This window comes from Chiloscyllium plagiosum, unplaced genomic scaffold (genome assembly GCF_037043375.1).
Source record: "Chiloscyllium plagiosum isolate Xiang-an unplaced genomic scaffold, Cpla_swu_hap1 HiC_scaffold_51, whole genome shotgun sequence".
Lineage (NCBI taxonomy): Eukaryota > Metazoa > Chordata > Chondrichthyes > Orectolobiformes > Hemiscylliidae > Chiloscyllium > Chiloscyllium plagiosum.
The window spans coordinates 3,915,844-3,932,724 of record NW_028270189.1 but is presented as its reverse complement, the minus strand read 5'-3'; the positions used below and the strand labels follow the sequence as shown (position 1 = coordinate 3,932,724).

Genomic DNA, 16,881 nt, shown 5'->3' with positions numbered 1-16,881 from the left:
GCCGTGCTAAATTGTCCCGTAGTGCCCAGGGATGTGCAGGTTAGGGTGGATTGGCCATGCTAAATTGTCCCGTAGTGCCCAGGGATGTGCAGGTTAGGGTGGATTGGCCATGCTAAATTGTCCCGGTAGTGACCAGCGATGTGCAGGTTAGGGTGGATTAGCCGTGCTAAATTGTCCCTGTAGTGTCCAGGGATGTGCAGGTTAGGGTGGATTGGCCGTGCTAAATTGTCCCCGTAGAGCCCAGGGATGTGCAGGTTAGGGTAGATTGGCCGTGCTAAATTGTCCCCGTAGTGCCCAGGGACATGCAGGTTAGGGTGGATTGGCCCGTGCTAAATTGTCCCCGTAGTGCCCAGGGACGTGCAGGTTAAGGTGGATTGGCCGTGCTAAATTGTCCCGTAGTGCCCAGGGATGTGCAGGTTAGGGTGGATTGTCCGTGCTAAATTGTCCCTGTAGTGCCCAGGGATGTGCAGGTTAGGGTGGATTAGCCGTGCTAAATTGTCCCCGTAGTGCCCAGGGATGTGCAGGTTAGGGTGGATTGGCCGTGCTAAATTGTCCCCGTAGTGCCCAGGGATGTGCAGGTTAGGGTGGATTGGCCGTGCTAAATTGTCCCGTAGTGCCCAGGGATGTGCAGGTTAGGGTAGATTGGCCATGCTAAATTGTCCCGGTAGTGCCCAGGGATGTGCAGGTTAGGGTAGATTGGCCGTGCTAAATTGTCCCATAGTGCCCAGGGATGTGCAGGTTAGGGTGGATTGTCCGTGCTAAATTGTCCCGGTAGTGCCCAGGGATGTGCAGGTTAGGGTAGATTGGCCGTGCTAAATTGTCCCCGTAGTGCCGAGGAATGTGCAGGTTAGGGTGGATTGGCCGTGCTAAATTGTCCCGTAGTGCCCAGGGATGTGCAGGTTAGGGTGGATTGTCCGTGCTAAATTGTCCCGGTAGTTCCCAGGGATGTGCAGGTTAGGGTAGATTGGCCGTGCTAAATTGTCCCCGTAGTGCCGAGGAATGTGCAGGTTAGGGTGGATTGGCCGTGCTAAATTGTCCCGTAGTGCCCAGGGATGTGCAGGTTAGGGTAGATTGTCCGTGCTAAATTGTCCCGGTAGTGCCCAGGGATGTGCAGGTTAGGGTAGATTGGCCGTGCTAAATTGTCCCCGTAGTGCCCAGGGATGTGCAGGTGAGGGTGGATTGGCCGTGCTAAATTGTCCCGTAGTGCCCAGGGATGTGCAGGTTAGGGTGGATTGGCCGTGCTAAATTGTCCCCGTAGTTTCCAGGGATGTGCAGGTTAGGTTGGATTGGTCGTGCTAAATTGTCCCCGTAGTGCCCAGGGATGTGCATGTTAGGGTGGATTGGTCGTGCTAAATTGTCCCGTAGTGCCCAGGGATGTGCATGTTAGGGTGGATTGGTCGTGCTAAATTGTCCCGTAGTGCCCAGGGATGTGCAGGTTAGGGTGGATTGGCCGTGCTAAATTGTCCCCGTAGTTTCCAGGGATGTGCAGGTTAGGTTGGATTGGTCGTGCTAAATTGTCCCCGTAGTGCCCAGGGATGTGCATGTTAGGGTGGATTGGTCGTGCTAAATTGTCCCGTAGTGCCCAGGGATGTGCATGTTAGGGTGGATTGGTCGTGCTAAATTGTCCCGTAGTGCCCAGGGATGTGCAGGTTAGGGTGGATTGGCCATGCTAAATTGCTAGGTGCATTAGTCAGAGGGAAATGGGTCTGGGTGGGTTACTCTTCGGAGGCTCGGTGTGGACTTGTTGGGCCGATGGGCCTGTTTCCATACTGTAGGGAAATCTAATCTTGAGGATTCAGAATTTGAGTCCTGGCTGTTGCCAGAAGTAACAAACATAAGTAGGTTTTTATTAACAACGAAATGGTTTCTCAATTTAAAATAACATAACAAAATGGCTTCAAGTTATGATTTGACTTGGTCAACCTGTACCATTGCTTTGCTGAATTAGCTGAAATAGAAGATAAGACAAAGACGGGAGTTTTCATTAAATGAATTATGAACCATTAATTGACCACTCGAACTAACCTTGAATTGCCAGCACCTGATGATCGACATGAAACAAGAATCATTTCCCAGGAAATATCATTGGATTGGCCTACCGTCAATCATGTCACCTTATTACAGCTGAACGGACATTTATCGATTGTTGAAAACTGCTTGTAATTGAGCAATTTTACCAAGGAGCACAGAAGCTGTAACCTCGGTGTTGCTGGACCGCGTTGCGTCAGGCTGCGTTCCTTTATTAAACTGATAACCTTGCTTTCTTTGACCGATCTTGAAGCTGAAGGGTCCCACCTGGAATCCATATCTTCATAACCACCGCTGAGTGTCAAGGGGTGATGGTTAGGTTGTCTCTTAATGAAGACGCCCATTTGCCTGGCATTTGAGTGGCACAAATGTTAAATGCCACTTTCCAGTGTCACAAATATGCTTCTTTTTTCTCAAGGTTACTGTGTCCTTGATGTATTTTTCCAGAGGGGTTGTACAACAACCCGGGCTCCGAAACGGCTGAGTTGGTGCAGAGATGTATGGTTTATTTGGGGCCCTGTTTTTGGTTGCCCCTCATGTTTTAGAAATAAGAACAAAGAACAAAGAAAATTTATCGTCCAGGAACAGGCCCTCCAAGCCTGAGCCGATCCAAATCCACTCTCTAAACCTGTCGCCCAATTCCTCAGCATCTGTGTCCCTCTGCTCCCCCACCTCCTCATGCATCTGTCCAGGCACATCTTAAATGGATCTACCGTGCCTGTCTCTACCACCCCCGCTGGCAACGCGTTCCAGACGCCCACCACCCTCTGTGTGAAGTACTTGCCGCGTGTATCCCCCTTAAACTTTCCACCTCTCACCTTGAAAGCGTGACCTCTCGTTACTGAATCCTTCACCCTGGGGAAAAAGCTTGTCTCTATCCACCCTGTCTATACCCTTCATGATCTTGTAGACCTCAATCAGGTCCCCCCCTCAATCTCCTTTTCTCTAATGAAAACAATCCGAACCGACTCAACCTCTCTTCATAGCTAGCACCTTCCATACCAGGCAACATCCCCGTAAACCTTCCCTGCCCCCTCTCCAAAGCGTCCACATCCTTTCGGTAATGTGGTGACCAGAACAGTACACAGTATTCTAAATGCGGCCGACCCAATGTCTTGTACAATGTTAACATGACCTGCCAGCTCTTATACTCAATACCCCGCCCGATGAAGGCGAGCATACCATATGCCTACTTGCCCACTCTATCCACCTGTACAGCCACCTTCAGGGTACAATGGACCTGCACTCCCAGATCTCTCTGCTCATCACCTTTTCCCAAGGCTCTTCCATTCACTATATAATTCACTCTAGAATTAGTCTTGCCCAAATGCATCACCTCACATTTGCCTGGACTGAACTCCATCTGCCACTTCTCCGCCCAACTCCCCAGTCTATCTATATCCTCCTGTATTCTCTGACAGTCCCTTATACTTTCTGTTACTCCACCAATCTTTGTGTCATGAACTTGCACAATGAAAGGGGAATGGCCACTGCTGGCAGCTTGAGGGTTTTTCGGTTCCGTTCAGCAGTTGTGTGTGAGTGTGTGTGTGAGGAAAGGCTGGGTACTCTCTCTCCTTCTGATTTCAAACTGTGAGTTGCCTGTGCCATAGTCTACTGTTGGTACTCAGAGATGTGTATGTGTTTCCCTCACAGCACTGTTCAGCCGGGCTTGGATAGGGTGAGTTGTCGGGTAATCTACTTTCGGTTCTTCATGTTTCATTCCGTAATTTTGGAAATAAATTTTGTTTGTTTAAAACTTGCCAGCTAATGTACACCAGGAATACCCACCATACAATGAGTGAAACACATAGCAAAGTTACAATCTGGGCTACCTGCTTAAAGAGGTATTGAGGGGTCTGGCCTAGCCCATAACATCAGGCATTACCTGAAGGCCTTGTTCCATTTGGACATGGACTGCTTCAGTCTCGGAAGAGTTGTGAATGGGGGCTGGACATTGTTGCAATCTTTGAGGAGAATCCCCACTTCTGATCCTGTGTTGGAGGAAGGTCATTGATGAAACAGCTCACTCCTGCGGAGTGATCCTGGAGCTGAGATAACTCACCTCCAACAACCACCACCAGGTGTGACTCCAGGTATTTGTCCCCTGACTCCCACTGAATCCAGTTTGGCAGGACTCAATGCCCCTTGGGTTGTCACTCCCCTCTGGAATTCAGCTCTTATGGCCATGGCTTGAAAGGCTATAATGAGGTCAGGAGCTGAGTGACCCTGGCGGAACCCAAGCTGGGCATCAGTGAGCAGGTTATTGCTGAGCGTGTGCCTCAGGATAGGGCTGTCGATGAGACCTTCCATCACTTCACTGACGGTCGCGAGTAAACTAGTGAAGTGGCACTTGGCCGGGTTGAATTAGCCCTGCTTCTTGTGTACAGGGCATACCTGGGCAGTTTCCCACATCCGTGTTGTAGCTTTACTGGAAGAGTTTGGCTAGAACTGTGTGGAAAGTTCTGGAGGACAAGTCTTGGGTTCCATTGCCGGAATGCTATCAGGACCCATAGGCACCGCCTCATCCAGTGCCCCCAACCATTTCCCGATATCCTGTGGAGGGAAACAAATTGACTGAAGGTTGCCATCTGTGACGCTGAGAACCACTGACGGAGGTTGAGATGGACCATCCACTTGGTACGTTTGGTTGTAGGTTGTCTCGGGTGCTTCATCCCCAACGTTTGTCCTAAAGCTGTGGGCCCTTCCACCATGGACGATGGAGATATTTGTGGAGCCTCCTCCTTCAGTTGGCGAATTGCCCACCATCGCCCGTTCACAACTGGCTGTGACAGGGCTGAGGAGCTTAGCTCTGACTGGTTGATTGTGGCCCACTTGCCTATCCCTTGTTGCTGATGCTGGTTGGCATGCATAGCCCTGTTTTGGTGGCTTCCCCAGGTTGAGGCCTCATTTTCAGCTCTGCCGAGTGCTGTTCCTGGCACGCCCTCCTCCACTCTCCATTGAACCAGCCCTGGCTTGATGGTCATATTGAAGTGGGGGGGGGGGGGTTATGCCAGGCCACGAGGTTGCAGATTGTGCTGGAGTGCAATTCTGCTGCTGTTCATGGCCCCCGGTGCATTACGGGTGCATCGTTTTGGGTTTAAGATCTGTCCCATTTAGCACACAGCATGATGGGAGGGTGACATTGCCACACAACATGATGGAGGGTGTTCTCAATATGAACGCAGTGCTCTGTCTCCACAAGGCAGTGGTCACTCTTTCAGCACAGACGGACACATCTGCAGCACTGCTGTGGATGAGGTCAAATATGTCCTTCCCTCTCGTTCTAAAGCTTCCACATCCTTTCCCTTCAGCCTGTGTTCACTCAAGTGCCCACACACACTGCCAAAGCCAGAGCACCATGTCCCTATCGTCAGGTACCTGGGCCCAGTTATGTCCTGGAGCTGCACCGTTACCACGGGAACCACGTCGCCATTTCTCAGTTGCCATCCTGCCTCCACCGACGTCATCCCCGGCATGAACCTGTGCTGGGCCGATCCCGGCCTTTTCGGACAGAAATGAGCAGCAATGTGATCATGCTTAATATTGTCGCATGTACCGAGATACAGTGCTAAGTGTTGTTTTGTTTGGAGTCTAGGCAGATCGTACCATACAGAGTCCACTCTCTCTTCGCACAGAGAGAGTGGTGAGCGTACGAAATTGTCTTCCACAGGAAACTGTTGAGGCGGAAGCATTGAAGGCTTTCGAGAAAGAAGTGGGTCTATTCCTGAGGACTATAGGGATGAAAGGGAGAACGCGAGTTTTGAGAAGCTTTGGAGCTCAGGTTGAAATTTTGGATGTCGGTTTGCTCGCTGAGCTGGAAGGTTCATTTCCAGACGTTTCGTCACCCTGCTGGGTGACATCTTCAGTGGGCCTCAGGCGACTGCTGAAAATTCCTGCTTTCTATTTGTATGTTTGATGTCATTTCCTGTGATGAAGTCACTTCCTGTACCTTTTCTCAGGGGGTGGTAGATGGGGTCTAACTCGATGTGTTGTTGATGGGGGAGAAAGCTGGAACAGGGTACTGAGTTGGATGATCAGCGATGATCATATTGAGAGGCCTAAGCTATCGAAGGATGGGATGGTCTACCCAAGCACCTATATTCTGTGTTTCTCTCTTTCTTTGTCAAAGAGAATCATCTTCAACCAATTCATGAACTAACTTGTGCAGTAGATAAAGGGGAATCAGTAGATGTATTGTATTTAGATTTCCAGGTGACATTTGATAACCTCCTTAAAGGTTACTGCGGAACATAAAAACTCGCGTGTGTACGAGCTGTTGGAGGTAACATATTGACACGGATGCAAATTTGGCTTGCCAACAGGAAACAGAGTGCAGAAATAAGTGGGCGCTTTCTCAGGCTGACCAAGATCACAGAATCATAGCGTTGTTTCGATGCAGAAGGAGACCATTCGGCCCATCGTGATTGCGCGAGTTCTATTACCTTGCACCAATCTACTTGCTTTTCCGAATTTTTGCCTGTTCACGATTTCTATACAAATCCTCCTTGGATACCTCAATTAAACCTGCCTCCACCATATTTCCAGGCAGTGCATTCCGCACCCTAGTCGCCCGCTGAGTGGAAAGGTTTCGTGTCCCATCACCCTTGCTTCATTTGCACATCACTTTCGATCTATGCTATTTTCGTTCTTGTTCCTCTTACTAGAGAACAAATTCTCCTTATCTATCATTTTATTGAAAACAACTATCTAAATGGTTAGGGGCTGCGGAGCTCTGAGATGCAGAGAGATTCAGGTATCGTTATGCATGAACCAATGAAGGTTATATCCAGCAAGTAATCAGCAAATCTCATAGAATATTATTTAATGCAAGGAGAATTGAATGCACAAGCCTGGACATGATGCTTCAGTTAGACAGGGCATTGGTGAGACCACATCTGGCGTACTTTGGACAGGACTGGTCACCGCACTTAGAGCAAGATGATAACGCATTGGAAACAAAAAATGGTTAACAAATTTTTGAGGGGCATGGATAGAATATATAGACAAAGTCTTTTCCCTGTGGTTGGGGAGTCTAGAACTAGAGGGCATAGGTTTAGGGTGAGAGGGGCAAGATATAAAAGAGACCTAAGGGGCAACTTTTTCAGAGGGTGGTGCGTGTGTGGAATGAGCTGCCAGAGGAAGTGGTGGAGGCCGGTACAATTGCAACATTTAAGAGGCATTTGGATGGGTATATGAATAGGAAGAGTTTGGAGGGATATGGGCCGGGCGCTGGCAGTTGGGACTTGATTGGGTTGGGATATCTGGTCGGCATGGACGGGTTGGACCGAAGGGTCTGTTACCATGCTGTTCATCTCAGAGACCCAGGTTCGATTCTCACCTCAGGTGACTGACTGTGTGGAGTTTGCACGTTCTCCCCGTGTCTGCGTGGGTTTGCTCCGGGTGCTCCGGTTTCCTCCCACAGTCCAAAGATGTGCAGGTTAGTGTGGATTGGCCATGCTAAATTGTCCCCGTAGTGCCCAGGGATGTGCAGGTTAGGGTGGATTGGCCGTGCTTAAATTGTCCCCGTAGTGCCCAGGGATGTGCAGGTTAGGGTGGATTGGCCATGCTAAATTGTCCCCGTCGTGCCCAGGGATGTGCAGGTTAGGGTGGATTGGCCGTGCTAAATTGTCCCCGTAGTTTCCAGGGATGTGCAGGTTAGGGTGGATTGGCCATGCTAAATTGTCCCCGTCGTGCCCAGGGATGTGCAGGTTAGGGTGGATTGGCCATGCTAAATTGTCCCCGTAGTTTCCAGGGATGTGCAGGTTAGGGTGGATTGGCCGTGCTAAATTGTCCCCGTAGTTTCCAGGGATGTGCAGGTTAGGGTGGATTGGCCGTGCTAAATTGTCCCCGTCATGCCCAGGGATGTGCAGGTTAGGGTGGATTGGCCATGCTAAATTGTCCCCGTAGTGCCCAGGGATGTGCAGGTTAGGGTGGATTGGCCGTGCTAAATTGTCCCCGTCATGCCCAGGGATGTGCAGGTTAGGGTGGATTGGCCATGCTAAATTGTCCCCGTAGTGCCCAGGGATGTGCATGTTAGGGTGAATTGGCCGTGCTAAATTGTCCCCGTAGTGCCCAGGGATGTGCAGGTTAGGGTGGATTGGCCGTGCTAAATTGTCCCCGTAGTGCCCAGGGATGTGCATGTTAGGGTGGATTGGTCGTGCTAAATTGTCCCCGTAGTGCCCAGGGATGTGCATGTTAGGGTGAATTGGCCGTGCTAAATTGTCCCCGTAGTGCCCAGGGATGTGCAGGTTAGGGTGGATTGGCCGTGCTAAATTGTCCCCGTAGTGCCCAGGGATGTGCAGGTTAGGGTGGATTGGTCGTGCTAAATTGTCCCCGTAGTGCCCAGGGATGTGCATGTTAGGGTGGATTGGCCATGCTAAATTGTCCCCGTAGTGCCCAGGGATGTGCATGTTAGGGTGGATTGGTCGTGCAAAATTGTCCCCGTAGTGCCCAGGGATGTGCAGGTTAGGGTGGATTGGCCGTGCTAAATTGTCCCCGTAGTGCCCAGGGATGTGCAGGTTAGGGTGAATTGGCCGTGCTAAATTGTCCCCATAGTGCCCAGAGATGTGCAGGTTAGGGTGGATTGGCCGTGCTAAATTGTCCCCGTAGTGCCCAGGGATGTACAGGTTAGGGTGGATTGGCCGTGCTAAATTGTCCCGTAGTGCCCAGGTATGTGCAGGTTAGGGTGGATTGGCCGTGCTAAATTGTCCCCGTAGTGCCCAGGGATGTGCATGTTAGGGTGGATTGGCCGTGCTAAATTGTCCCCGTAGTGCCCAGGGATGTGCATGTTAGGGTGGATTGGCCGTGCTAAATTGTCCCCGTAGTGCCCAGGGATGTGCAGGTTAGGGTGGATTGGCCGTGCTAAATTGTCCCCGTAGTGCCCAGGGATGTACAGGTTAGGGTGGATTGGCCGTGCTAAATTGTCCCGTAGTGCCCAGGTATGTGCAGGTTAGGGTGGATTGGCCGTGCTAAATTGTCCCCGTAGTGCCCAGGGATGTGCAGGTTAGGGTGGATTGGTCATGCTAAATTGTCCCGTAGTGTTAGGTGCAGGGGTAAATGTAGGAGTATGGGTCTGGGTAGGTTGTGTTTCGGCGGATCGGTGTGGACTTGTTGGGCCGAAGGGCCTGTTTCCACACTGTAAGTCATCTAATCTAATCTATGACTATGACTCTATAAGAGGCTAGACAAGCAAGGCCTTTATCCTCGGAAGTTTAGAAGATTCAGGGGTAAATTAATTGAAACATATCAGATCCTGAGAGGACTTGCCTGGGTGGATGTGGAAAAAATATCTCTTCCTGTGGGAGAATCTCGAATCAGGGGTCAAAGGTCAAAAATAAGGGAGCTACCCATTTAAAACAGAGATGAGGAAACATATTTTTTCTCAGAGGATTGCGGATCTTTGGAATTCCTTTCATCAAAAGGTCATGGATGCAGAATCTTTATCTGTTGTGAAGTCGGACACAGACTCTTCATGATGAAGGGGATGTGCGGGACTGTAGAGTTGAGGTTAAGATCAGGTAAGCCCATGATCCTATTGAATGGCAAAGCAAAGCAGCCTACCGCTGTGGTGTTGTTCGCATGTTTATATATCTGTACCGAATCCCTCTTGAGTGGCTCAACTTATCCTGCCTCCACCACATTTCCCATGGTTTTCCTGCTCCTCAGAGGCTGCCTGACCCTGCTGTGCTTTTCCAGCACCACTCTAATCTGGACTCTGGTTTCCAGCATCTCACTTTTGCCTAGTTCATTCCGTACCCTAACCAATCGTGGTGTGAAAAGGTGTTTCCCATCTCATATTACCATTGCTTCATTTGCATATCATTTCAAATCTATCCTCTCATCCCTTTTCCTTTTACGAGCGAGAATCGTCCCAACATCTCCTATCCTCATGACTGAAGTTTCTCATCCTTGAACCAATTGGCATATTGCGTGCAATTCTGGTCTCCTTCCTATCGGGAAAGATGTTGTGGAACTTGAAAGGGTTCAGAAAAGATTGACAAGGATGTTGCCAGGGTCAGAGGGTTTGAGCTACAGGGAGAGGCTGAACAGGCTGGGGCTGTTTTCCCTGGAGCGTCGGAGGCTGAGGGGTGACCTTATAGAGGTTTATAAAATCATCAGGGGGGGGGGGCATGGATAGGGTAAATAGGCAAAGTCTTTTTCCTGGGGTAGGGGAGTCCAGAACTAGAGGGCATAGGTTTGGGGTGAGAGGGGAAAGATATAAAAGAGACCTACGGGGCAACATTTTCACACAGAGGGTGGTACGTGTATGGAATGAGTTGCCAGAGGAAGTGGTGGAGGCTGGTACAATTGCAACATTTAAGAGGCATTTGGATGGGTATATGAATAGGAAGGGTTTGGAGGGATATGGGCCGGGTGCAGGTAGATGGGACTAGATTGGGTTGGGATATCTGGGTCGGCATGGACGGGTTGGACAAATTGAACATGGCTCCCCCTGCTCTTGTATTCTATTCCTGTATTAACAAAGCCAAGAGCACTCTGTATTTTGCTAACTACTCTCTACACCTGTCCTGTCACTTCAATGTTCTATGTACCCAGGCCTCTCCACATCTTCTCCCCATTTGAATTGCATTTACGTTTTTAATACATACAGGCCTACTGAGCATCTCTCTTGAACATAATAACTGAACCTCCCAGCCCTCTGGGGTAGACAATATGATGGATTCACCACCCTCTGACTAAGGGCACTGCTTGACCTGGTTGTTAGGAGTGAGGTGCCTAAGTAAGGGTGGCTCAGTGGTTAGCAATGCAGCCTCACGGCGCCAGGAACTTGGGTTCAATTCTCAGGTCTGCGGCTTTCAGATTTATGTCCTCCATTTACTCATTAAACTCAATTAGTGATCAGATCATCGTGATCAATGGCCAAGAGGTTTATGACTGATACGTTTGCTGACTCCTTGAATGCAACTCTGTTGAGTTTTTGATGAACCTGTTTTCTGGCTCTTTTCGTTCTCTCCTCTCTTTTCCCTCCTCACCACGTCTCCCAATAATTTCACAGTTCTAAATTGACCACAGGCACCCATGCAAAATAACTTAAAATAAGTTTATTCTCTTAAATAAAATCTATAATATCAAAATAAAATAAAGATAAAATGTCTTCAACCATCTGAATTAATAAATACTACTCTTCCTCCTCGGCCTTCCTGTCCAGTGAGGAAGAGTCGACCCCCACCTCTTCGTAATCCTTCTCGAGCGAGGCCATGTCCTCCCGGGCGTCCTGGAATTCCCCTTCCTCCAGGCCCTCCCCCACGTACCAGTGCACGAAGGCCCGCTTGGCGTACATCTTGTCGAACTTGAGGTTCATGCGGGTCCAAGCCAAGGAAATGGCGGTGGTGTTGCTCAGTTGACAGAGGGCCCTCTGCACCTTCGCCAGGTCGCCCCCTGGCACCACCGTCGGGGGCTGGTAGTTGATGCCAACCTGTGTGGAGGGACAAGAGGATGCATTTAGATTAGAAAGACAGAGAAAATAGAGGAGGCCGCTCCATATAACGATCAGTATAATCATCGATTGTCCATTTTAGAGCCTTCTCCCCACACTGTTCCCATAATCCTTTGTCTAGATTAGCGTGGTGCTGGAAAAGCACAGCAGGTCAGGCAGCATCCGAGGAGCAGGAGAGTCGACGTTTCGGGCAAAGGCCCATCATCAGGGCCTTCATTCCTGATGAAGGGCTTTTGCCCGAAATGTCGACTCTCCTGCTCCTCGGATGCTGCCTGACCCTGCTGTGCTTTTCCAGCACCACGCTAATCTAGACTCTGATCTCCAGCATCTGCAGGCCTTGCTTTTTCCCAGAATCCTTTGACAACATTGATATTGAGAACAAACGGAGAATTCTGGAGAAACCTGTCAAGTGTAACTCGAAACGGTAACTCTGTTTCTCTCTCCACAGTTGCTGCCAGATCTGCTGAGTTCCTCCAGCCTTCTCTGACTTCCAGCATCCACAGTATTTTGGTTTTTGATATTTTGCAACCTGTCCGTCCCTACTTCAAGCTCATCATGTCTGAGCTTCAGTAGCCCTCTGAGGTAGAGAATTCTACCTTCCAGACAAAGTGACGTCCATCCTATTTTGAAATTGTGTCCTCAGTTCTAGACTCACTAAGCCAGGGGAAACATATTACCCGCATCTACCCTCTCTATTCCTATTAATTATTTTGTTAGTTTAAGTGAGATCATCTCTCAGTATTGCCCAATATCTCTTCATCAAACAGTCCACCATCTCAGGAACCAGTCTGGTTGAGAAAGTGTAGATGAGCAGATAGAGAAAGAGTTAAGTTTGGGGGTTGTGTGAGACAAAGGCTCAGCTAGCGTGACTTGGATCAGATAAGAACTTGCAGTAAACAATGAGGTGCTGGAGAAGCAAGGGTGGGGGGTTGACGAGGTGGAAAAAGCATTCCTTACATAAAGACGTTTGACAAGATGAAAAAGCATTCATAATGTAAAGTCGGTTAACAAGATGGAAAGCGTACATTAAGTGAAGCCAGCTAACCAAGTTAAGGATGTCCATTGTATAACGCCAGATGGCTTAATCTTTACTGTTAACACTCGCTGATTGTAACTGTCACCCAGTCAGTATGGACATTGCCTTATTTGGATGCTGTTCCCTGGGAGTGACGATATAATTCATTAAGAATCCGCTGCTCGAGAGAAGGCTGAGAACTCATGTCTCTGTACACATCGTTCTCTCTCCCTCCAGGGCCTGGAATAAAGATAAAGGAGGTAAAGCCATACTGTGTCTCTGAGTGTTTTGCTTCGACTGATACGGGGAGAGGGAAACTGGATGACATGGTGACCCTCTGCTGCACTCCCATCAGGCAAAACCATCCTTCCCTCAGGGAAATGGAGAAAGACTGCAGTCAGGTATGGTCTCACCAAGACAACTGAACTGATTTGATTTATTGCAGCCACTTGTGCCTCAGTGCAGTGAAAAGCTTTGTTTTGCGAGCAGTCGAGACAGATCACAGCAAATAAGGACATGGGGCGCTAAGACAGAGGGAGGCAGACAAGGTAATGGCTGCACGGGAGAGGGACACAAAGTAAGACCACAGGGAGCGAGGTCAATGTTATTTGAAGTGAGAGAGACCCATTCAGCAGTCCAATAACAGCAGAGAAGGAGCTGTTCTTGAACCTGTTGGTGTGTGTGTAAGCTTCTGTATCTTCTACTGGACAGAAGTAGTTGAAAGAGAGCGTTACTGGGGTGGGGGAGGGGTCTTTGATGATGTTGGCAGCCCCTGAGCTGCAACACGACGTGGAGTCTGTGGATGGGAGGTTGGCTTCCCTGATGGTCTGGGCTGCCCTCACAACTCTGTGGAGTCTCTTGCGGGCCCTGGGCCGAGCAGTTGCTGTACCAGGCCGTTATGCCCCCAGGCGGAGGAGTTCAGTCCTCCTGTGCTGAACCCTTCTTGTACTAAAAGCTAACGTTCCATTAACCTGTCGAGTAACTTGCCTGTTCGCCGACAGGGACTCATTGGTGAGGAGACTCAGGTCCTTTTGTACATCCCACACTTCACAACCGATCACCGACACACTGTTCCTCCAGCTAACCTCACCTTTTTTTTTTACCACGTTATGTTCCATTTGCCACCTTCATGCCCACTCACCCGGCCTGTCCAAGTCCCCACTCACAAATCCATGCAAACTCTGCAGAATCCCATCATTATTATCCAAGTGTCGGTCTATCAGGACCTTTATCACTGAGCCGAGCATTTCCCCGGCAGCTGATGGGAAGCTGACGTGTCTGCCCTGCCCCCGTTTTTGTTTCTTCTTTCGTAACTAGTGGGGTGACATTTGCTGCTTTCCAAACTTCAGGAACAATTCCAGAATCCCGAGGTTTGGGAGATGAAAGCTGCAGAAACAGACGTTGCCACGTCAGACCTGTCAGTTAGTGTAATTGTACAATTTGGAGTGGTGACTGTGTTCATGAACATTACATTTCTGTATCTCACTCTGGTTGTTCACTGAGCTCTTACTGTCAAGTTTTATCCTTCAGTTTCTGTTCAAAGCGGAAGGAGGCAACAAATTCAATCCTTTATTACACCTTTTGAAGATTATTTTGTTTCTGGGGCTACCATGTCAGTGTTTGAAACCAGTATGTTCCTGGTAAACTGAGGGCTGTAATTAAGGATTGAAGCTGAGAGAATTCTACCCCAGAGGGAGCTCCGGTTTGGTCCAGAAATAGGAAACGTTAGTTCCTGATGGTTGTGGACAGAGAAACAGTGGGTTTTTTTTTTTAATCTGCCAGACTGGAAATGCAGAGGACGAGAGACGTGACTTGCACATTCCCAAATCCCGCACTCACCTTGAACCCAGTCGGGCACCAATCCACAAACGCGATGGAGCGCTTGGTCTTGATGGTGGCGATGGAGGCGTTGACATCCTTGGGCACCACGTCCCCTCGGTACAGCATGCAGCACGCCATGTACTTGCCCTGGCGCGGGTCGCACTTCACCATCTGACTGGCCGGTTCAAAGCAGGCGTTGGTGATCTCTGCCACCGAGAGTTGCTCATGGTAAGCCTTCTCAGCAGAGATAAGGGGGGCGTAGGTCACCAGGGGGAAGTGAATGCGGGGATAGGGGACCAGGTTGGTCTGGAACTCCGTCAGGTCCACGTTGAGGGCACCGTCGAACCGGAGCGACGCAGTGATGGACGACACCACCTGGGCGATGAGGCGGTTGAGGTTGGTGTAGGTCGGTCTCTCGATGTCCAGGTTCCGCCGACAGAGGTCGTAAATGGCCTCGTTGTCCAGAATGAAGGCACAGTCGGAGTGCTCCAGGGTGCAGTGGGTGACCAGCACCGTATTGTACGGCTCGACCACCGCGGTGGAGATCTGGGGAGCCGGGTAAATGGCGAACTCCAGCTTGGATTTCTTGCCGTAGTCGACGGAGAGCCTCTCCATCAGGAGGGAAGTGAAACCGGAGCCACTCCCACCCCCGAAACTGTGGAAGATGAGGAAACCCTGGAGGCCCGTGCACTGGTCAGCCTGTGGGCAAATAAGGTGTGAAAAGGTTAAACACGCGGCCAGAAATGGTGTCCAGCGCCAAACTGAAGTGAAAAACGGTTTCCCAGGGGGCAGTGAGAGCGGAGGTTGGACCTTGATCTCCTGGAGGGAGAGAGTGGTGACTGTCGGCTGGAAGGGGTGTAGATTGAATGGTGGAATTCAGTCAGGGTACTGAGCGTACCCTTCAGCGTTGGGAGCGGTGTCGGTGTCGTCTTTATGTCCCTGGGAGTCTCGAATTGACAGGAAGAAGAGATCGAGGAGTCAATGGAGAGAGTTGTGTACGTGGGTCACACGGCCATACTGAAGATGGTGGGTGAGCGCACGGTGGTGAGATGGGGCTGTGGTAAATGGGGAGAGAAGCAGCTCAGCTTCACCAATGTCTCCGATAGTCAACCTACCAGCTTCCGGATGCGATCCAGGACCAGATCCACAATCTCCTTGCCGATGGAGCAGTGGCCCCGGGCGTAGTTATTAGCCGCGTCCTCCTTGCCGGTGATGAGCTGCTCAGGGTGGAAGAGCTGTCGGTAGGTGCCGGTGCGAACCTCATCTGGGGACAGGGAGGAGGGATTTACAAACAGGGACGCAGAACAACCCGGCAGACGTCAGAGTTTCAGACCCATATCGGAGAGCACAGACTCACTGAGCCCATGACCCGAACCCCCCTCCTCTTACCGATCACGGTGGGCTCCAGGTCTATGAACACCGTCCGGGGAATGTGTTTGCCCGCCCCGGTCTCACTGAAGAAGGTGTTGAAGGAGTCGTCCCCACCCCCGATGGTCTTGTCGCTGGGCATCTGCCCATCCGGCTGGATGCCATGCTCCAGGCAATACAGCTCCCAGCAGGCATTCCCGATCTGTACTCCGGCCTGGCCAATGTGAAGAGAGAGACACTCGCGCTGCAGGGGAGAGAGAAAATGGAACAATCTGCACGGTTCGGAGGCTAATGCTTCCTCCTGTCAGCTAGAAGGAGCAAGATACACGGAGAGCATCGAATTCACGCACCATGTGTGTTTTGTGTGACGGCTGCTTGGTTCCTGATGGGATACTCCATCGCTTCCCTCGTTTGAGCTGGTCTCACTGTATAGGTAAAAATGCGCGTCTCCTAGCAGAGCGCTTTAGGGAACATCTCCAGGACACCCGCACCAATCAACCACACCGCCCCGTGGCCCAACATTTCAACTCCCCCTCCCACTCTGCCGAGGACATGGAGGTCCTGGGCCTCCTTCACCGCCGCTCCCTCACCACCAGACGCCTGGAGGAAGAACGCCTCATCTTCCGCCTCGGAACACTTCAACCCCAGGGCATCAATGTGGACTTCAACAGCTTCCTCATTTCCCCTTCCCCCACCTCACCCCAGTTCCAAACTTCCAGCTCAGCACTGTCCCCATGACCTGTCCAGACTTGTCCTACCTGCCTATCTCCCTTTCCACCTATCCACTCCACCCTCTCCTCTCTGACCTATCACCTTCATCCCCTCCCCGACTCACCCATTGTACTCTATGCTACTTTCTCCCCATCCCCACCCTCCCCTAGCTGATCTCTCCAAGCTTCAGGCTCTCTGCCTTTATTCCTGACGAAGGGCTTTTGCCTGAAACGTCGATTTTCCTGCTCCTCGGATGCTGCCTGAACCGCTGTGCTCTTCCAGCACCACTAATCCAGAATCTGGTTTCCAGCATCTGCAGTCATTGCTTTAACATGGCCTCACTATATCCTTCCTGTGTGGATCCCCTTTGCAGCACTAGTTTCATGGCCCTTTCTCCAGCACATTCCCAACATCCCTGTTGACTTACCTCTCTGTTAGCGTTTCCCTCGCCCCCACCCACCCCCGGGGAATTTTCATCTCC

At 50.4% G+C, this 16,881-nt stretch overlaps 1 protein-coding gene across 1 annotated transcript; it reads right to left on the bottom strand.

The window, feature by feature from the left end:
- Positions 1–11,167: 11,167 nt before the first annotated feature.
- Positions 11,168–15,933, bottom strand: LOC122545722 (tubulin alpha chain-like). The gene is made up of 4 exons (XM_043684665.2): positions 15,711–15,933; positions 15,437–15,585; positions 14,340–15,020; positions 11,168–11,464 (listed from the first exon to the last, which is right to left on the bottom strand). The coding sequence occupies exons 1-4, from the start codon at positions 15,829–15,831 to the stop codon at positions 11,168–11,170; spliced, it is 1,248 nt and encodes a 415-aa protein (XP_043540600.1). The 5' UTR covers positions 15,832–15,933.
- Positions 15,934–16,881: the final 948 nt, after the last annotated feature.

Bases quoted from the DNA above. Each gene is read 5' to 3' on its own strand.
- LOC122545722 (XM_043684665.2), bottom strand. From the start codon at position 15,831: ATGCCCAGCGACAAGACCATCGGGGGTGGGGACGACTCCTTCAACACC. The intron at 15,021-15,436 runs GTAGGTTGACTA...ATTTGCCCACAG, and splicing joins TGGATCGCATCCGGAAGCTG to GCTGACCAGTGCACGGGCCT. The intron at 11,465-14,339 runs GTGAGTGCGGGA...CCCTCCACACAG, and splicing joins GGTGCCCGACTGGGTTCAAG to GTTGGCATCAACTACCAGCC.